Raw genomic sequence first — 22966 nt, forward strand, 5'->3', positions numbered from 1 at the left:
CTACAATCCAGAAGTTCTGGTTTTATACCAAGTGGGCTGGAGGAAGATGTTGATGCCAAGACTGGAAACGAGTCTCTACCCCTCACCGAGTGACACTCTTATTGATGTTTCACACTGTAGGTCATGTCCTTTTGGAGGAAGTCAATCATAGCACTTTCTTGAAGAGAGAAGTGATCAGCAGGGACACTTCTAAGGTATAATTAATGTAAACTATTCCAGACATGCATCAAGGTTCTATTTCCTGTCTTCCTTGGGTCAGGGTGGAAGAAATCCAATAGAGAAGGATAAGAGAGTAGCTTATCTTGCCCCGGAAATCACTACTGACATGCAAGAATTTTGCTATTTGTCTGGAAGTGACAAAAAAAAAAAAAAAAAAATCCCCTGCTGGGTCACATGACCCTGGCAGATCTCTTCTCATAAGGGCGCTGTGTGGAGCTTCTGAAATCTGTGGAGATTCTTCTCTGCAGATGCAGGAAGAAAGCAGGTGGATGGATGAATAAGTATGGCCTTGCTCCTGGTCACCTTGCTGGCATTCCTGAGCTTAGGCTCAGGATGTCATCATCGGATCTGTCACTGCTCTCACAGGGTTTTCCTCTGCCAAGAGAGCAAGGTGACAGAGATTCCCTCCGACCTCCCCAGGAATGCCGTTGAACTGTGAGTATCAGAAGCAGCGGGAACAACGGAGGCGCTGGATTTGTGTGTTGTATGCTATTACTATTTTCACATTAGGCTGATAACTGTCGGGCTGAACTATTTCTGCCCTGACCAAAGGCTTGAGTAAAACAGACTCCCCCAGTCTAACATCCCTGCTTGCAGCTCTCCCAGGATCTTAGCGTTTGTCTCAGCAGCTGCCAGAAAAGGGCAATGTGGAAAGCTCAATGCAAAGGCAAAAAGAAGATGTTTGAGTCTTTTCAACACATTTGCTCTTGGGTTCCATACTGTCTTTGGTGGAACTGGAAAAGTAAAAATAAGAAAAACTAGAAACTTTTTTTTTTAAGATTTTTTATTTTTTATGAGAGAGAGAGAGAGAGTACAAGCAAGGGGAGCGGCAGGGAGAGGGAGAGGGAGAAGCAGGCTCCCTGCTCAGCAGGGAGCCCGACGTGGGGCTCAATCCCAGGACCCTGCATGACCTGGGCCAAAGGCAGCCGCTTAACTGTGCCACCCAGGCACCCTGAAAAACTAGAAACTTTAAAGACCTGGAATTAGAGGCAGAAAGACAGTTGTGATTTAAGTGGCATGTACAACGTGTCTCCTAAAGATGCTGAATTTCAAGTAGGCACGAGTCACTGTCACTTTGGAGGCACCAGCAAATAATTCCTGAACTGAGGTTCTGCTTCCTGGGGAAACAGGGAGTTGGAGGAGAGGGGAAGGGGTGTGAAGAATGGAAGAAAGAAAAGGGGAGGCAGAGTGAGCAGGAAAAATATAGCATCATCTTTCCTACAGCTGGGAAAATGTGAGTCACAACTTCAGAATTTCACTGAACTATTTTAATAAGAAGTTGATAGACTCTGAGAGTTGGACAAGATCTTTAGACATCATTTCACTCTATCTCTTCATTTTACAAATGAGGAACCTGGGGTCCAGAGAGTCAAGAGATTTGTCTGATCTCTTACAGTGAGTCAAGGCACAGCCAAAACGAGAAATCAGGTCTTTTGACTCATAGTCTACTGTTCTTTCCACCAATTTCTACTTCCCCTCAGTACGAGCAAGTTGTTAGGCTCAGAAGTTGTAGATATAGTCCATGTATTTATTCCAAGGATTTTAAAGAGAAGCCACTATTCTGGAAGCCTGTTTCACTCTTGGTCCCATAAAGCTAAGGACGACTCTTATTTGACTTCAGAGTATGGCCAACTTTTCAGTTCACAATTACCAAAGCTACACTCAAACATGGTGGTGCCTTTCAGATGGTCACTCAGAGACAAATGGTCACACGCTTGGTTAGTTATGCTTGCTACTTTTCCCCTGGATATCTCAAGTCCTCAGTTCCTATCCAGAGGCGGCTGCAGTGGCAGAGAAAATAACTAGTCAGCTTTGTGTTTTGGCTACACTGCTTCCAATAACACAGCTATTCCTGACTATGGGGAAGAATGTGCCTATGCACAGTCTGGTTTATTAGGTCATCACAAACACAGGAGAAGGTCAATGCACCTGAGCTCCTCTAAGAAGTCACTTGCTCCTAAGCAACTTTGAATGATTGCTTAACCCCTTCTGAACCTCAGGTTCCTGAGTTCTAAAGTGGTTTTAATACAACCAGTTGGTTGGATTATTTTTAACACTATAAGATATAGCTCCCTCACAAACATAGCCATTTCTACCTCTCTACTTCTTCCAATGTTTCTGGATGAGCCAAGCAGTGCCAGCCAACCGCTAGAGCAGACAACCCCTAACAAGGTTTAATTTTAGGGTGATACTCATCCATCCTAAACTCCCTTCTGCACTAGGCCATCGACTTTCTGACATCTCTTTACCAGAAGAGAGATTTTTTTTTTCATTCTGCATAAAAAACATGAAGAAGGGAAGAAGGGAGGAAAAAAAAGAAAATCCATTCCCAAACCTCAAACTTCAGGAAGTATGTGTGCATAGTGTGGGAGGAGCAGGAGTATGATTTTTTAAAAATAATTCATACTAAGATATAAATGACTGAAACATGTCTCTGCCCAAGAGCACTTTGCAACTGAGAAAGAGATTGTAGGAGAGCGCGTGTTTGTCACTCTTGACAAAGCCTAGCTCTGGGTGAACCCCTTCCTTAGGTGTATATACTAGAGGACAAAGTTGCATAAAACTAAGAAGGGGAAAGAAAGTATTTGCCTGTTATTGGCATCCCCCCTCCCCAAAAACCACCCAGGAGTGAGTACAGTTGCTTGAGAGTTTAATCTTGAGAAGATTCTTTTCTCTGCACACTCATTAATAGGGTGTGAGTTGGGCCATTCTAGAGTTCAACTTTGCAATCTTCTGGGCAAGGTATATAGAGGAAAAGAAGATAAATGTTGCTTTAGTCGTTCGGTGTAAAAAAATTATTTGAGGATATTTTTGAGGTTAGTTTGTTCATCATCGAAGAGCAGATAAAATGCCAAGTGAACTAGAACTCAGATGTTGAGTTAGAATGCAAGAACAATTATTTCTATTTTTGTTTTTTAAAAGAATTGGATTGGGTTTATCTGGAACACTGGCAGAGGAAAGATGAAATGGCTTATTCAACTACATATTTCTAATTCACCTTGCAGTCTTCTGCATTTGGGTGTTGACTTTAATGATGATCACATCAGATGGAGGTGGACGGAATAGCCAGGCTTCAGGGAGTGCAACTGCTTAACCCGTCAACACATCACGGCTTCATTGTTAGTCAGATTCACCCAGGGGTAAACAACTGCTACATCGTACCATGTGCAATTTATCCTATCATTCCATCTCCCTTGCAGCACTTTCATTTTATATATATGTCAGCTGTCACGAGAGATTTCTAATTCCCAACCATCCGCCCATGTTAACATTAACACCAAAGCAACAGGAAAGCACCATCAACAGGCAGGTACATTCCATCTACTGAAGGGCCCATACCATTTGCCTGAAGCTTTACACAAAATACTTGAAAATTTCACAACAGAACTGCAAGTTTGGTATTGTTGCTCCGTTTTTCACATGAGACAAACCAAGGAGCCCAGAAGTTCAGCAGCTTGGACGCTGTCAGCCCTGTGGCTCCTAGATGGCACACCTGGAATCCAAACTTGAGCCTGGGTTCCTACCTCTTTTCTATGCTGTGTTTGATGAAAGCCTCTGACTCCTTTCATTTGTTCCTCTTCAAACAAAGATGTCCCTTAGAATTTGCCCAGAGGTCAGCAGTTTTTCAGTTAAGAGCCAGTAATAAATACTTTAGGCTTTATGGGCCATAAGTCTCTACTGCAAGTACTCAACTGTCACAGTTGTATGAAAGCTGCCATGGACAAAACGGAAATGAATAAACATGGCTGCATTCCAACAAAAACTATTTTCACCACTGAAATTTGAATTTTATATCATGGTTGCATGTCACAAAATATTCTTTTGACTTTTTTTTTTTTTTATCATGTAAAAAGTGAAAAATAGTCTTAGCTCATGAGCCACAGAAAAACAGAAGGTAGGCCCCCTTTGACCCACAGGCTATCTCTTAACCCACTTCTGATTTAGACTATAGCTAAAAGCAGCTAAATCTTACTGGTTTAAGTGGGGTTGAGGCAGCCTGAAACAACATGGCACCACGGAGAAAGTACTGAACTAGGTGAGCTGGGGCAGGAACGGAGGGAATCCTAAGGCAATATTCACAGGCGGGCTTTTACTGTTTTTGACAAGTCAGAGATGGTATAGTCTTTAGAATCCAAGAGACTAAAGTCCGAACCCAGGCTATGATTGCTCTACCACATGGGCTCTTGGCTGTATAATGGAAACTGTAATGTTAGCCTTTCTCAAAGAGTTGCTGTAAGGACCGTATGGGACAATGATATTTAACACCTAGGGCCATGCCTCTCAGGTGGTGGTGGTAATGCTTGTCGTTGCTGTGGTCATCTGTCAAACACTAGGAAAAAAACACCACAGAGGGCATTCATGATGACCAAATGGATCAAGAGGTATGAGAATGCTTTCAACAATTGATATAGAGATCTTTGTAACTCTGAGATAGTTTATAATCTCCTACTTACTTGAGAATAATCTCCTCCTCCCGTGGCTGGAGCACTTACTCTCTGTGCACTTATTTTCTGAGTAAGAAAATGTGTTCTTTTAGGCTTTCAATATTTGCCAAGAACTCAGGGAAGTTTCATTCTGACCACAGAGGAGTTTTGATTTCTGACTTATCCTAGAAACTCAGTTTCAATTGGAGACAGTGAATCTAGAAAGGACACTTTGATCTTGCTTTATTCTTCCTGGAGTTACAATTTCTAAGGAGAATGTGAACACCCATTCAAAATCTTAAATTTTAGCTCTAAGTGACCGCACAGGTACAGCTATCTTTCTCTTCAGCAGGGTCAGATGACCACAATACTAAGAGGAGAAAAGGGTCCACTGGTGGTCCCTGTTGACTGAGGGAGATCTGCACTGAGATTTTATTATAGGCATGTGTTGACCCCTCTGTTCATATCAAGTTCCTGTATCTCATTGCAATCTCAAATGACCCGCCCTTACTTTTAATTATCTAATTATATATTTGTTTTAATTTCTCCCTTTGCCTTTTATTCCTTGTTTTGCTGCTTTGGTTTAGATCACTCACCTTATTCCAGAATCACAGATTATTGTTTAGCTAGGAGCTACTTTAGTCTTTCCTTAGTTCTGAGGGATGTATCAGCCCTGTGGGCCAAAAGGGAAGACTTTTACTGTGCCAATTAAGTTCTGTGATCTTCAAAAGGGAAATGGAGCTTTAGATGTTTGTAAACAAGTTTAATTGTGCATTTTTTTTCCTCTGAAAGCATATTCTGGGATTAATATTCTGCAGAACACACTCTAAGAAAGGCTACTCCAAAGGTTGGTCTATCCAACACCAGCCACCAGAATGAATCCTTTGTCAAGTCTGAACTGCAACCTGGACCTCCTGACTCCCAATTCAGTGCTCAGTATCAGCTGCAGGCAAATCTTGGGCTGGGTTTTCAGGGCTTTATGCCTGAGAAGCTGCTGTTTAAGAATGTAGTGTTTCTCATAGAGAAGATGGTTGCAAAGACTATAGCTACGTGGAAACTAGGTGTTACTTATACTGAGGTGAAGAAAGGAAAGATAAAACAATGGATTACAAGACTAGTAAAAACCCCTCCTGTCTTCTGGATTTGTTGAGTATTGATGGCTCACTTTCTTGATTCCCCATATCCAATCAGTTTTATATACTCCCTTCATATTGCTACTACCAGTAATTCTTTTTTTTAAAGATTTATTTATTTGAGAAAGAGAGTGTGCACATGCAAGTGGGGGAAGGGGCAGAGGGAGAAGGAGAGAATCTCAAGCAGACTCCCCGCTGAGTGTGGGGCCCAACAGGGGGCTTGATCTCACAACCCTGAGATCATGACCTGAGCAGAAATCAAGAATCAGAAGCTCAAACAACTGAGCCACCGAGGTACCCCATCAGTAATTCTTTCTTTATTGCCGTCATCGGTTTGGGCCCTGAATATCTAAAGCCAGGATTGTATAATTATGTCCTATTTTATCTCCTTTCAATCAATTGATCTCTCTCTTCTCCAAACCAGCCTGCACACTGTCATTGAATTTTTCTCCATAAAATACCATTGCCACCAAGTTATCATCCCCCATTCAAAAATCCCACCCAGTGGCTCATTTTTCTGACTGCCTATCCCTGCCCTCCAACAGGAGCCGTCCACTCTGCAAGGCTGAGGAAGACTCACTCTTAAGCTCAGTTTGTGTATTTCTGCCTCCCTGTGTCTTCATGTTCTGCCTCCTGTTTATACTATCCTCAGTTTCTTCTTTCTTGCCTCTTGAAATCCTACCTACTTATCATCATCTTGCTCCAAGGTTGCCTCCTTGATGAAGTCTTCCCTGATCACTTCATCTTTATTTAATCTGAATGCTAGTACAGTTCATTTCACACTTAATTTCTTACTTTGTCCTTATTTTTCCATGTGTGTCCTATTTCCTCCACTGTAGTGAAAATTTCTTTTGTATTCTTTATTGTGCCTGGTTCGATGCAATGTATGTTCTGGGCCCTCAATTACATGTAGAACAAATGATACAATAAATCAGGGGGAATTACATCTGTTTATTTGCTCCATTCCTCAGTACTAAGGAAAAGATTCTTATAAAAGATGATTATTGCCCTCCCTGCGGTGAACTACTATAGGATTTGATAGTTTTCTTATTTTCCTTGCCTTTTTTATGTGTTTAAGAAAATGCCTGTATATCATTCTAGAATCAATTAATTTATTCAGAAAAATACAAAGATCAGAAACAAATCTCCTAAGTTAAAAAGTTGAACATTCTGAATTCTAAACACGTCACTCAATTCTCCTGACATAAGTAATAATACTTGCCTCTCTATACCTAACAAGAATATTGAAAAGATAAATGACATTGCCTAAACAAAATCACTTTAAGCCAGGCAGAAATGTTCAAAGAAATATAATTTTTGCCAATTAAGGTCAGATTCCAAACCCTGAATGTGAGGTTTCCTGTGTTCCCCAGATGTGCTTTGATTACTGTAGTTCTATCTGGATATCAAACCAAACATCCCACTGTGAAGATTACCCCTGGTGCCCATATCCACAGACTCCTACTGTCTTGTTTATATATTTCTTTGAAAGAAACAAACAGCACAGTTTTCATGCTAATGAATACATAATCCTTTCTCTCAAAACAAAATCTTGCACCTACTTTAGTGAGAAACGGTATATGTATGTCCAACATTTGGAATTTAATTGGGCTGGGGGTAAGGGAGGTTTATATTCCCTGTGGAGGAATCAGAAAAATGACTAAAGGGAGAGCTATATAATGCAGTACCTTGAAAGGGAAAAAGTCGAAATTATATTGCAGGGAAAGAATCCTTTAAAATACAAGATGAACTCTACCCTGAGAATTGGCTGAGAGCTATAATTTACAGTCATTATGAGCAATTGAAGAGTAGGGGTTTGAGACAGCAAAATTCCACTAGCTTGGTGATAATAAAATCCCTTGTTTACCCTAAAGGTGAGAGCTGTCCTTCCTCACCCAAGTCCTCTACCAAAGAAGCCTAAGCTTCCGAAGCAAGACATGTTGGCAATAAATGGGAAATTCATTTAACTTTTGATTATCCCTCCCCACAGCCATTAATTGGGTTATCTAGTCACTATGGTTGATTGGACTATACTTTTTTTTAAGCTGTTAGATTTAGACTCTCCAATTTAGCTTTGTTTAGACTAGACTCTAGCTTATATATCCCACAAGGTCAGCTAGGAAAGAGAGTAATTATTTTTAATTGCTTAGGATCTGATTATAATGAGATCTGAATGTTTGTTCTTAATCTGACTTCCCCTGAAATATCTCAGAGCATGTGTTGTGTCTTCGACCTGAACATGTCATTACCTTGTTCTTTCCTACAGGATATGCCAACTGATCTAAAAAACTTCAAGTGATGTGCAAAAAGAAAAAAGAATAAAGTAACCAAACCCTGGCCATAGCCTTGAACTCAATGATATTTTTAGCCTTAGGAGTAGCTTGAGTCCACTCTTTCATCACTTCTCCCAGACCTTTTCGGCAAGAGCTAACACTGAGCTTTCACAGAATGCTATGTTAGAAATAGTGGAAAATAGTATGAGCCAATTTCTGTATCCCCCTAATGCCAAGCTTGATGAAAACCTCTAAAAAATAGGAACCCAAAAAGCTCAGCTAAGTTTAAGTGACACAGAGAGATCAATTAATAGAGGGCATCAGAAAGAAAATTCATCAGTACATTGGTGGAAACTTGAAGTAAAATAATGCCAAAGTTTCATTCAATTCTAAAATGCTTCGATGTGACAAACATCTTCAGGCACCAATCTTCCCAAAGCCAATAAGCTTTTTCTAGGTCTCAGAGTCCAGCAGGTATGTAATTCCTCAACTCCTGTGATTTCAGTTGTGGGATTTTGGGGGGCGGGGGTAGGAGTTGAGGAGGGTTCCTTTAGGCTCAGTAGACAGTTTTGTTTTGAAATACAGCATGGAAAACCTCACACAGATACCCCTCTCTCTTGTTATTTTCAATTTGCAAAGGGGTTTTAAACAAAGATTTGTGGGAGATCCCATCTCCAGCAATGACTGTAACTCAGTAGATGAGGGCTGATGGGAGACCACGGAACATTTCATCCACAGTCCTCCCAGAAGAAGAAGGGCATGAAAAAGAAAGCCCCTCTTAAGAAAGGGCCACAGCCTGGAACGCTAGATTTTTCAGGAGTGGCTCCAGTTTAAAATGTTCTGTCCCTTCTGATAAAGTTTACTAAATTTTGGTTCAGGTGATGGATCACATCCCTGGAAGACAGGCTTGCCTCTACTTGTGTGTTCCTTACTATCTCACAGTAACAGTTTCTAAACTGGTTTCTGTGCCTTCCATCATCTGCCCTCCCAGCTCCTGGCTCTGAGCTCTTGCTGTCATTGAATTCCCCTGTGGGCTCTAATATCCAGAGCTAGGACAAAAGTCCCAAGTCCTAAGTTGGACATTAAGGTCTTCCATGTTTTGGCCTCAGATTAGCTCTCCTGTCCTCTCTTTCATCTTCCATGCCCTTAACTCTTTCCTTCATACACTACTTTCTATTCCCAGATAGGTCTTCTATTCTCCTACCCAATACTATTATCTTCTCCAACCTCAAGTATGTTACACTTCAGTATTATTCAGTTTTTGAGACCAAAGTAAAGATGCTCATTTTTCATGGTTTTCTTTCAACAGCAAATATTTTATTGTATTTGTACAAGGCACTGTATTAGGCTCTCAGGGAAAAAAGGAATCAATAGGGGAGCTGTTCAAAGAGAAGAACATCAAAGAAATAATGACAATACTGTTTTTCCTCACTTTTACCCACAAAAGTCAAAATCCCTGCTGGGAACCCAGAACAGTCATTGTCAAACTCGATCATTTGACAATTACTTGCAAGTTGCAATCTGAAATCACAGGTTGTGTGAACTGGAAGAAATGGATGCCCAGGAAAATCCAATGAGAAGATGCTTGATTGCTTCGTGCCAGAGGCAAGTGGGTGAGAAGCTGGGCATCTTCCTGTCCCATCTAGATTTGCCCTTCTGACCACCTAGGGTTGAGGAGTTAGGCAGGGCCACTTCCACAGCAGTCTAATCTTTAAAAGGTCAGAAAATCCTAGCTTTATTTTTCAAGGAGAACTCGGACCTCAAATGGAAGAGAATGGCAAACGAACACCAGCAAATGTATGGTAAAGTTTAATTGACTGATGTCCAAATATTTAAATGTGACTAGAAGTTTTCAAATTGTGAAAATGCAAGGGACCGTATCCTGTGAATTGAGATAGAAGAAAATAATACAGAAGGTGGAAAATGGCACCAAAAGGGAAAACTTAGTCTGCACTGTTTTCTTTGCCAACTTTATAATTTTCCCCAAAGCAGCTGCGTTCACAAATGCTATTATGTGGATACCAGGAGAGAGTAGGTTAGAGGAGTATATGAATCAACAGACTGTGTATGCCAGTTTCCCCCCGAGAAGCTGAGTGTCGTCTCTGAAATATGGTAATCATATAGACTTAGTCTCGACAAAGCCCTGATGTCTCTTCTGAAAATGACACAACTTAAAAATTTCAACTTTGGCAAAAGGGGGACGCTAAGAAGGAATTCTTCGATGCTCCTGAACTTGTAAGCAATTTTCTTTTTGTGTAAATTTCAAGCTGTTTTGCATGCCTATGTTAGCTTTAGAATTGAAAAACAAAGTGAATGAAAAAGAATGATCACGCCATCCTCAGGTAACTCCTGAGCAAGTATCGAGAGTCGGTCCAAACCCTTACCACTGCCATACACCCACCAAAGCTAATCTCTGGTCAAGGCAGGAACAAAAGAAACCTTCATTTAATTGGTGTTTGTTTTGTGAGCAAGCTGTGTAGAATTTCTCTAAGCAAATATACTGGAGGTGGGGGAGACACTGTGGAAAATGCAACAAGAAACACATTTTTAATTTCGAAAACAAACTGAAAAGGCAATGAAAGCAAATATGACAAAATGGTGAACAGCAAAGAGGTCATCTGAAATTCCACATACAGTAGCAAAATTGCTTATCAGGACCCTGATTGTGAAAATCTGTTGAGCTCCTTCAGTAAGAACATACAGTCTTGGAATGGCATCTGATTCCTCCAAACATATATTAGAGACAAGAGGAAAAAGAACAAACAGTTATGATAGCCAGATAGGAAAATTACAAAGTAGCTCTGGAGAATATTACAAAGTAGCTCTGGAAGCAGAGCTCTCCAGTAAGATTCCAAGGGAAGAGCAAAAGCAGAAAAGGAAGCAAGGAAGGACAGAAGGAAGGAGGGAAGGAGTAGGAAGAAGGGAGGGAGGGAGGGAGGAAGGAAGGGAAAGAAACAAACAAATGGCAGGCTATTAAGATAGGAAATCGCTGAGTCAGTATCTAAATCTTGCCTCTGGGGTTAGTCAAATTCCCTGGATAAGATTTTCCCAAGCTTCTACCCGAAGGGTGAAGCCCTATGCCAGCACTCTGGTAGCTAAGGAAAAGGGCTAGGGCCTCAGCCGCCATCAGTATTCTCGGGTGTCCTCCAGTTCAGAAACTATCTATTCTACTCTCTTTTAGGAATAAACCTTTGCTGTTTTGCTCAGGGGGACCCAGCACTTGCCTGACTGCTCCAAGTGGGAAGTATGGCTGCCTCTTCATCTTTCGACCAATCCTCTTTAGTTAGCCACCTGACCCTATTTCCTCCCCACTCCCACTTCCAGGGACACCAATGCCTCCAATTCCTGAGTGTTTTAGGGACCGTGCAGTGTGAATCACATCGGTTTAGGATTCCATTTTCTAGAGTCTGCCAAGTCAGTACTTCTCAAACTTTAATGTGTAAGCAAATCAGAAGAATATATTGGGAAAATTCAGATTCTGGTTCAGTAAGGCTGCAGTAGGGCCTGAAAGTCTACATTTCTCACCAGCTCCCAGGAGGCTTTGTGGCTTTATAAAAAGCCTTTAAAAAAACGGCTTACTGTCTTCTCAGTGGGATTTCAAGAGGAAATGGATAGTTATTTAGTTATTTGTTTACTATGCCATCTCTTCTCAGGAATCTCCACTCATTATTCAACCCACTGAATCTGGCTCTCTTCCCATAGGAGCCACTGAAAATTTTCTTGTCATAGGTACCAATAAACTTCTCTTTATTTTCTGTATGTTTTATACTGTGCTTATATCATTTTTCAAATAAAAAATAAAAATTTGGGGCACCTGGGTGGCTCAGTTGGTTGGGCGACTGCCTCCAGCTCAGGTCATGATCCCAGGGTCCTGGGATCGAGTCCCACATCGGGCTCCTTACTCAGCGGGGACCCTGCTTCTCCCTCTCCCACTCCCCTGCTTGTGTTCCCTCTCTCGCTGTGTCTCTGTCAAATAAATAAATAAAATCTTTTAAAAATATATAAATAAATAAATAAATAAATAAATAAATAAATAATAAAAATTTGAATATAAGAGGAATGCCACACAATTCAGGTGCCAGATGTAATCAATGGCCACTCCCCTATCCACATGTTACATGCCTCTCAGGAACACTCAACACAGTTGACCATCCTCTTGCTTGAAACCATTTTCTCTTTGAACTTCCAGCTTCTGTGACACCACACTAGCCTTCCTCCTACATCTCATGCCAGACCCGGATCTGTGCTGAGTTCTTTACTGCTGCCCCATCTTTAAATGTTGGAGTTCCCCAGACCTCATCTGGACACTCTTCTCTCATGCATCTGTACTCTCTGCAGGGATATCATCCAGTCCGTGGCTTTAAATATCACTTCACCTACAATTAAAACCTCTTCATTAAGCACCAGGCAAGTAATATCCAGCTGAAACCTTGACATCTCCACTTAGATCTCTTACTGGCACCTCAAAACCAAACAAGTAGAAAATAGTACAATTAATCACTTTCCCTAAACCTCTCAGAATCTCCTCTCGCAAGCTTCATCATCTACAGAAATGCACCTATCCCCAGCCCCCCACACACCCAAATCCAATCTAACACCAAGTGCTAGAGACCTGACCCCTAAAATATAGCACAAATGTCTCCACTTCTTATCTTCCCTACTACCACTCCAGCTCAAACCACCATCGTCTCTCGCCTGGACTACTGTAAAAGTCCCTACCTCTTCTATCCCCTGGTTCCACTCAAAGCTACAATCCAGCCCTCACACAGCAGCTAGATAAAGTTTTAAAGAGTATGACATATACTTACTTAGAATTGCACTTGGAATAAAATTTATTCAACCCGTGTTTCATGTTACTTCCTATGGCAGGCACTGTTCTAGGTGCAAGAGATCCAATATTGAGTAAAACAAACAAAATCCCTTCCTTGCTGGAGCTTCTATGCTTTGCCACAGCTACAAATCACTCCATGATCTGACCTCTACCTGTCTTTCCACAGGCATAGTGCATATCATGTCCCACTTGCCCATCATTACTAATCTTAGCTACCTTGGGCCCCTTTCTGCTCTTCCAATACACCAAGCTCTTTCCCACCTTAAGTCTTTTTTTCACTTGCATTTCATTGTCTATAATGTCTTTTTTTCCCCCCTCATTGTCTTTCATCTGTCCAGTGTCTACCAAAATGCTACCTCCTTAGAGAGGCCTTCCTTGACCACTCTGCTATAGTAGCAATCCTCTAGCCTAATACCCTTCTTTCATAAGGTTATGGCAATTTGAGTGTTTTTAGTTACATATTTATTTTCACCCACTAGAAAGTAGAAGTAAAGTTTCATGATGGTAAGGATTCCAGCATGTAGAATAGTTCCTGGTACAGAGTAGCTACTTAATACATACATGAATGAATCGGGGCACCTGGGTGGCTCAGTCGGTTAAGTGACTGACTCTTGATTTTGGCTCAGGTCATGATCTCAAGGTCCTGGGATGGAGCCCCATGTCTGGCTCCATGCTCAGCAGGGATTCTGCTTAAGATTCTCTCTCTCCCTCTCCCTCTGCCTCTGCCCCTCCCTGCTCAAGCTTGCACTGTCTCTCTCTCTCTCTCTCTCAGATAAATAAATCCTAAAACAAATAAATACATGAAGGAACAAATGACAGTCCCTTCAAGCAAGTAAAAACTAGAAGGAAACACCAAATTTAACAAACATCTAGGAAGTCCTACTATATCACCATGCTGTTTATTTCTCATACTATCTCACCAAACAGTCTTGTACTATAGCTATTACTGTTCCCATTTTGGAAATAAATGTAATTGAAGAACTAACCCAAAGTTATTCAGCTTCTCAGTGTCAGAAATGAAATTAATATTCCTGATAAACCTAATTTAAAGATGCCCAGTCTTTGTACTAAACATGAAAAAAAGACAAAGAGGCCCCCCGGTACTCAGAACTTCTGAAGCAAAACAATCTAAACTCTTCATCTAAATTTATATATGTACAATTCTGGTGTTATCCATAATGTAAAACTTACATATTATCTTGTCTCTCAAATACAGTAAGCTCTCTGAGGGCCAGCATTCCATCCCTCTCCTGCAGCCATCCAGGGGTGGGTACTCAGTAACTACTCAATAGAGAGGACACACACAGAAGATGAATGAGCAAGGTCATGAACAAATAGGAGGACTGAAAGGTAAATGTCAATGGCCATTTCCAGTGATAAATTGCAAAATAACCAAAAGTTGTCTAATAATGTTCAAGAGCCCTTTGAGCAATTTGTGTATGCCTGTGAGAGAGATGATTAGTGGGGCTAACTCCCACTCTCTGTTGCCCCTTCCACATTTCCTATGAAGACAGTCCCTCAGAAATAATTAACTGTCAGCAGGTCAAGTAGGTCATCTCCTGTAGGTATAAAGGCTTAACAAAAGTGAATGCTATGTGGAAATGGAGTGCATGATGAAGGACTGGAGAGCTCTGTAAATACTCTCTAAACTGTCTTCACGCAATGAGAATGAACCTTGCTGATGATGTTACAAAATCTCCACAGAGTTTAAAAAAAAAAAAAAAAAAGAAAGAAAGAAAGAAAAATTCCTTAGTGATCTTATATGACCTCACAGCCTCTTCTCTTTCTTCTAGATTTGAGGAACTGTACTTCTGTTGTCTCATCTTGGATGTGGTTTGAAGTCTGGGCCAACTTGCTCTAACTAGTCCACATCTTATGTAATATGATTTGAAAAGCACCAAGCCAGCTCAGTTCACCCAAAATATCTCCCCCGATACTTGTCGCAATGCCACCATTAATAAAATAATTCTGGGAGGGTTCCATATTTCCTTAATTTCTAAGACTCTGCAGGTGAAATATAAAATCCTCTTGGAAGAGAAATATCTTGGCTTTTGAAGGCTAGCCCTTTGCTCTAGCATTTTTCAAAATATATTCCTTTAGGAAATACATACTTTAGGAAACTGATTTAGTGAGATGTAGCTAACCAAGATTATGCTTTGGCAAATGGGCCTCCATATATACCCAGAGGAGCTGGAAAGTTGAGAAAGGTAATATATACAACCCAATGTATGTGGTAGACACCAAAAACTAATTCCCCTCTTTTTAAAATTCTGTCTTCATCTGTGCAAATCTGCTTTGCTCTTCAAATCAGAGAATTTATTGCTAAATGAACTTTAGAGAGCATACACTTCCTCTCTCCCCTTGTTTTAGGAATGAAAAATGAGGCCGAGCAAGATAAAATGACTTGCCTAAGGTCGTGTGGGTAATTAAAGGTATTGTCTAGCCTCTATTTCCAAAGTCAAAAACCCTAAACCCACAATTTACAAGTTTTTATGTCTGGCTTCCTGATAAAACATACCTCTCTACTCCCACAAAGAACAGAAAATCCTCCACCACCCCCTCTGCCTCTCTTCACACCCAAGGGAACATCCTCCAGATATTATGAGCATTAGAATTCTACTGCTATTTTCCTTTTACCTTTGCCTGCTTTTGAAAAACACCATTATTAAGATAGAACACAAGCACATAAGTCATTCAAAGTATAAATTCCAGTGGTTTTTAGTATATTCACAGATATGTACAACCATCACCTGAGTCAATTTCGAAACATTTTTATTACCTCAAAGAAAATCCTTTATCCTTCAGCTATCACTCTCCTCCCTACCCTCTTCTACCCAGACTTGAACAACCACTAATCTACTTTCTGTCTCTAAATTTCTCTATTACGGACTTTTATATGGATGGAATTATATGAGGTCTTTGTGACCAGCTTCTTTCACTTAACATAATATTTTCATGATTCAGTCAAGTTATAATAGGTATTAATATTCCATTCTTGTTATGGCTGAAAAATATTCCCTTGTATAGATATAACACATTTTGTTTGACCATGTGTCTGTTGATGGACATTTGGATTATTCACCTTATGGCTATTATAAATAATGCTACTTTAAACATTTGTGTGTAAGTTCTTGTGTGGACATGCATTTTCATTTTTCTTGGTATATACCTAGAAATGGAATAGTTGAGTCATATGGTAACCTGATATTTAATACATTGGGGAACCACCAAACTGTTTTCCAAGGTGGCTGAGTCATTTTACATTCCCATGTGTGAGGTGCCTATTTCTCCACATCCTCGTCAATCCTTCTGTAACCTGACATTTTTTATTCTAGCCATCCTAGTGAGTAGGAAGTGATAGTTCATTGTGGTTTTGATTTGTATTTCTCTTATGAGCAGTAATGTTGCACATATTTTTATATGCTTATTGGCCATTTGTATCTCTTCTTTATTGAATATCTATTCGGCTTCTTTGCCCATTTTTTAATTGGGTTGTCTTTTTATTATTGAGTTGTGAGAGTTCCTTGTACATTCCAGAAACAAGTCCCTAATCAGATGTGTAATTTGCATATTTGGCCCATTCAATGAATTGTCTTTTTACTTTCTTGATAGTGTCCTTTGAAGTACAAAGGTTTTAATTTTTATAAAATCCAGTATATATTTTTAAACCTTTGTTATCTGTGTTTTGGTGTCATATCCATATCCAAAAATCCCTTGCCAGATTCAGGGTCATAAAGATTTACTCCTATATTTTCTTCTGAGAGTTTTAGAGTATTAGCTCTCACATGCAGACCTTTGATCCATTTGGAATTAATTTTTGTATATGGTATTAGGTAATTGTCCAACTTCATTCTTTTGCATGTAGATAACCAGTTGTCCCAGCACCATTTGTTGAAAAGACTACTCTTTCCTTATTGAATGGTCTTGGCACCTTTGCTGAAAATTAGCTGACCATAGAGGCATAGATTTATTTCCAGGTCCTCAGTTCTGTTCCATTGATCTGTATGTTTATCCTCGTGTAAGTACCACATTGTCTTTCTCAGTATTGCTTTCTAGTAAGTTTTGATATCAGGAAGTCTTTTTGCCGGATTGTTTGGTTTGTATTTCCTTATGAATTTTAGAATCAACATGTCAATTTCTACAAAGCAGTGAGCTGATTCTGATAAGAGATTGTACTGAATCTGTAACTCAGTTTGAGGATTATTGCCATCTTAATGATGTGAAGTCTTCTGATTCATAAACATGATGATTTTCCATTTTTTTGATCTTCTATAATTTCTTTCAGTGATGTTTTATCGTTTTCAAGCTATACATTTTGTACTTTTTATTAAATTTACTGGTTTTTATTCTTTTTGATACTTCATTGATTGAAATTGTTTTAATATTATTTTCAGTATGCTCATTACAAGTATATAAAAATACAACTGAATTTTATATATTGATCTTGTAACCTGTAACCTTACTTGAACTCATTTGTTAGTTCTAACAGGTTTTTCGTTGATTCTATAGGATTTTTCTATATACAAGAACATGTCATCTGTGAATGGAAATATTTTTCACTTCTTCCTTTCTACTCTGCATGTCTCTATTACTTTTTATTGCCTACTTACCCCACCTAGAATCTTCAATACAATTTAAAGTAGAGGTAGCAAGAGTACACATCCTTGTCTTGCTCCTGATCTTGGGGAAAAGCATCTAGTTTTCTACCATTAAGTATGATGTTAGCTATAGATTTTTCATAGCTGCACTCTATTGTGTTGAGGAGGTTCCCTTCTATTCCTAGTTTGTTGAATATTTTTTATCAAAAAGAGGATGTTGGATTTTATCAAAACCTTTTTATGTATCAGTTGAAATATATCATTTTTCTTATCCTTTCGATATTATGTATGACATAACATTGGGATGTTAAACCAACTGTGCATCCTTGAGATAGACCCTACTTAATCATCGTGTATAATTCTTTTTACATGGATTTGGTTTGCTAGTATGTTCTTGAGGATTTTTACATCCATACTCCTTTGAGATATTGGTCTGTAGTTCTCTTGTGATGTCTGTCTGGTGTTGATATGAAGGTAATACCTCACTCATAGAATGAGTTGGGAAATGTTCTCTTCAAATTTTTTAGTAGATTTTGTGAATAATTGGTATTAATCCTTCCTTAAGTATTTGATAGAACTCAGTAGTGAAGCCATCTGGGTATGGAATATTCTTTGGGGTTCTTTTTTTTTTTTTTTTTAATTACTAACTCAATCTCTTTACTTCATATAGATCTGTTTGGATTTTCTATTTCCTATTGAGTCAGTTTCAGGAGTTACATCTTTCTAACAAATTTCTCAATTATTCTAAGTTACCTAATTTGTTGATGTACACTTATTCAAAGCATTCCTTATTATGACCATAAAGTCAATGGTAATGTCCCTTCTTTCATTTCCGATTGTAGTAATTTGAGTGTCCTCTATTTCTTGGTCATTCTAACTGAAGTTTGCCCATTTTCTAAAATCTTTTCAAAGAATCAGCTTTAGGTTTCATTTTTTTCTATTCTCCCTTTCATTAATTTCTGCTTTACTCTTTATTATTTTCTTGCTTCTCACTTTAGGTTTAGGTTGCTCTTCTTTTTCCATTGTCTTGAGGTGGAAGGTTACTTATTTAATGTCTTTTTTTAATATAGGCATTTACAGCTATAAATTTCCCTAGAAGCATTGTCTTGGCTACATCTCACAAGTATTACTATCCTATGTCTTGATTTTCATTCACCTCAAAGTATTTTGTTTCTCTTTTTACTTATGATACATTGGTTATTTAGTAATACATTCTTCAATTTTGGCATATTTGTGAGTTCCCATTTTTTTTCCTGCTATTGATTTCATATTTCATTCCTCTGTGGTTGGACAACATACTTTATTTCTAACTTATGAAATTTATTGAGGATGTTTTTTATGGCCTAGCATATGATCTACCCTGGAGAATGTTCTATATGCTCTGGAGAAGAATCTGTACCTGTTGTTGTTGAGTGTTCTGTACATGTCTGTTAGATCTAATTTTTAATAGTGCTGTTCAAGTGTCCTATACAGTTGTTGACCTGTCTAGTTGTTCTATCCATTATTGAGAGTAGGGTGTTGAAGTCTTCAACTATTATTATTGAATCTTCTATTTCTCCCTTAATTTCTGTCAGTTTTCATTTCATGTATTTTGGTGCCATGTTATTAAGTTTATATATGTTTATAATTGTTACATCTTCCTGATAATTGGAACTGTTATCCTCATAAAATATCCCTCTTTAGGTCTACTAACATTTTTTGTTTGCTTTCAAGTCTCTTACCTGAGAGTAAGGATAGCCACTCCAGCTTTCTTTTGGCTGCTCTTTAAAAGACATATCTTTTCCAGTATTTTTACTTTCAATTTATTTTTGTCCTTGAATGTAATCTGTTCCCTTTAGAATATATAGTTAGATCGTGTTTTTTATATCCAATTTGACAATCTCTGTCTTGTAATTAAGTTGTTTAATTCATTCACATTTAATATTATTGATATAGTTGGATTTATATCTGTCATTTGACATTTTGTTTTCTATATGTCTTTTTTGTTCCTCTATTCATCCTTTACAACTGTCTTTCATATTAAGTGGATCTTTTCTAAGGAGCCTATTAATTTCTTTAATGATCTCTTTCACTATGTTTTTGAGATTTTTTAAAAGCAGTTGCTCTAAATTTTACCTTATATCCCTTATCAGAATCAGCTTTGAGTTTATGTTAGATTAATTCCAGAGGAAGAGGAAGAATGAGAGAGATAATGTTACACCTATAAAGCTCTATTCTTATCAGCTAAAAGAAAAAAAGAAAAAATATATGCATTTATGGAATCTTTTATAATTACATAATTACCTTTATTAGTGCTTTGTTTGTGTGGATTTGATTTACCATCTAGGGCCACTTGCTTCAGCCTGGATCAATTCCTTTAGTTTTTCTTGTAAGGCAGGTCTGCTACCAACAAATTCTCTCAGTTTTTACTTATCTTGGAAAATATTTTGCCTTCGTTTTTGCAAGATAGCTTTTCTAGATATAGTACTCTTGGTTGACAGGTTTTCTTCCTCTGAGCACTTTAAATGTGTTATTCCACAATCCCAGGCCTCCATGAGGAGTGAGCTGCTAGTTTTATTGAGGTTCTGTTGCAAGTACCGTCACTTTTTCTTTTGTTTTCAAGATTTTTCTCATTTTCTTTGACTTTAAGCATTTTTACTGTAATGTATCTGTTTATGGGTCTCTGTGCATATATCCTTCTGGAGTTTATGGAGCTTACTAACTGTATAGGATATTGGTTTTCAAAATATTTGGGAAGTTCTCGCCCATTATTTCTTTAAATATTTTTCCTTCTTTTTCTCTCTCATCTTCTGTACTCTCATTACACACATATTGGTGTCCCTTCTTTGGCTCATATTTCTCTAAGGCTCTTTTCATTTTTCTTCATTCTTCTTTCTCTCTGTTCTTTGGTTTGAATAATCTCTATCGATCTATTTTTTCTAATTCTTCTGCAGATTTAAATCTACTCTGGAGACCCTCAAATTTTTTAAAAAACATTCAACGGTACTGTTGAACTCTAAAATTCATATATTTTTAAATAGTTTCTCTTTATTAATATTCTCAATTTGATGCAATATTGTCATTGCACTTTATTGCTTTAATCATGCTTTCTCTTACTTTTTTGAACATATTTATAAGAATCATATAAATGACTTTGAAATCTTTTTCTGTTAAATTTGGCATTTTGTTACTCTCAGAGTTAATTTCTGTTGCTTGCCTTATTTTCCAGCAAATGGGTCATACTTCCCTGTTTCTTTGTATGCCTCATAATTTGAGGCTGGAAATTTGATACTTTAGAAAAGATATTGTAGCATTCTGGGTACTGATTCTCCCTCCATGGCTTGCTATTTGTTTGTCTATTTAGTGACTGCCCGTGTTATTTTAGTCAAAGACTCTAGTGTTCTCAGGGAGGCGCAGCTCTGCATATACCCACAGTCACCCTGGGAGGAAAGTGGTACTGGGAGGGCTCTCTTTCACTTTTCCCTGAACACAGCAAGATGTTAATCTGTACTACTTGCAAGCAGACAATGTAATGCTTTTCAACAATTCCCTGGAGACCTAAGTTTCTTTACAGACTAATCAAATTGTGGCTCCTTCAAAGAAATCATTTCTGAGGTCAGTGTTTGATATTTGTTCTAACCCTGAGAGGGCTTCTTCCAGCTGTCTTATTTTCCTAGTTCTTTCCTGCAAACTAGCCAGCCTGCATTAGATACTTATTAGATCCATGAATCTCCCAATTGCCTTTTACCACATCTCTACTGGTTTTGAGAATGCTCTTAGGCTTAAACTTCTCCATGCTCTGTTGCAAATGAAGTCCCTTCCTTTGGGAAGAGATTAACAGGGATATCTGTTTTGTAGTCTGCTTTCCCCCTACCTCCCTACACAAAAATCTCAGTCACGACACTGGAACCAGGAGTGGATTCAATGGCAACTTCTCTCTGAGATCCTCCTTCTAGGAGTTAAGCACTTGGTGGAAGATAGGGTAGCCACCTAAGATCCTCTCAGTTTGATTCTTCTGCCATGGAACCACCACTTCATGTGCACAGGCAAGAGCTATTGGGGCCCCAGGATTCTCAGCAGGCTACACCCAAGACAGAGCCTCTGACACACAAGTGTGGCTTGACGAGAAGATAAAAGCCCCACTTCCTAACTGCATTTGCCCAGGACATAGCCTCAGCAACAGGCACCTGGAGACAGAATAAGATATGCTGAAGTCCTGCTCCTCTGGGCAAGAGGGTCTTCCAGCTAGAGCTGGAAGGAGAAGGAATCCATGTTCTTGGCTGCAACAGTCTGGAGTAGTCTCTACCTTTCTGAGATGGGAGAGAAGAGGAGAGAGAAGCAATGATTTTGTTTTAAATGCTACAGACTCTTGCCTTTTTCATAGGTTTTCTTAAATACATGTTTCCTTCTTTGCTCTTTGCCCTTAGGAGCATTTCCAAAGGCGCTGAACAGTTTTTGTTGTTGTTTCCTTTGTTTTTATTATTTTCACCAGTTTCACTACAGAGCAGGTCAGCATAGCTCCTCACACTGTCATGCTCAAAGTCCATCTCACCACTATGTTCTTGACCAGGCAAAACAGAGGGGGCGTGGGTTGTCAAAGAAAGCAAGAAAGCAGTCTGGTACCCAGGATTATCATCCCTGAGGTTCTTTTTGTGCCCTTGAACAAAGGGAACAGTTGCACAAGCCCGGAGGAAATAAATGTTATCACAGTGAAGTTTTTCATCCCATTTTTTACTTTAATGTTTTCCATGTGCATTATTAGTTTTAAATAATTCAGTACGCATGTCCTAAATATTGGTCTGGTGAATGGTAATGGCTCTTCCACCTGCAAAGTAAGGCCACTAACGACTGCTCTTCCTGTCAGGCCTGTTTCCTAAAAACTGTGATATGGTGTGCAAAACAGGTGGAAATACAATTACAACTGAAAGGATGCTTCCCAGGTCTGCTGCAGTTTGTTAGATCATAGGAAAAGAACAGATTTATTTTCTCCTGAGCAGCATAGAGACCAAATGACCTTCTCCCTGTGTATTTACAGTCCTGACCATTTGACTTAAGTAATTTCAGCAACAGAGAGTGAGCAGTGGTACCAAACAGAAAACATGCCAAGAGATTATCAAAACCTAGAGTTCAGCATCTTTACAGGAAAATCACTGAGACCCTAAACCAAGCCATACAACATGCACAACCTGCTACTCCAGCAACACACCTTTATTGAACACTTACTGTGTATACAGCCATTTGCTGGGACAGAAGAGCCAAAGATACAGCCCTGACACATGAACTCTTAACGTAGCTGAAGAGAGTAAACGCACACACATACACATTCACAGAAAAAGAGAAGGCTTTTCAGTTTATCATGTGATGACATAAGGGTAGAATAGCAGAACAAAATTGGAGCACTGTATAAGTTCTTTGAAGGGACAGATCCCTATGCTTGGGATTAAACATAGGGCACTTCCTTGAAAAGCTGACACCTGTGCTAGATATTTTTTTTTTAAAGATTTTATTT

At 39.0% G+C, this 22966-nt stretch overlaps 1 protein-coding gene across 3 annotated transcripts in view; it reads left to right on the forward strand.

Annotated features, from left to right (window-relative positions):
- Positions 1 to 499: 499 nt before the first annotated feature.
- The window catches only part of FSHR (follicle stimulating hormone receptor), a 165075-nt gene continuing 142608 nt past the window's right edge, over positions 500 to 22966 (forward strand). For 2 of the 3 annotated variants that reach the window (XM_021701174.2, XM_021701175.1), the window contains exon 1: positions 500 to 654. In XM_021701174.2, coding sequence (XP_021556849.1) covers positions 503 to 654 — 152 coding nt within the window. In that variant the 5' untranslated portion in view covers positions 500 to 502. The remainder of the gene's footprint in view (positions 655 to 22966) is intronic. The other variant, XM_021701176.1, reaches the window with a different exon arrangement.

The sequence above is a fragment of the Neomonachus schauinslandi genome, chromosome 10 (genome assembly GCF_002201575.2).
Source record: "Neomonachus schauinslandi chromosome 10, ASM220157v2, whole genome shotgun sequence".
Classification (NCBI taxonomy): domain Eukaryota; kingdom Metazoa; phylum Chordata; class Mammalia; order Carnivora; family Phocidae; genus Neomonachus; species Neomonachus schauinslandi.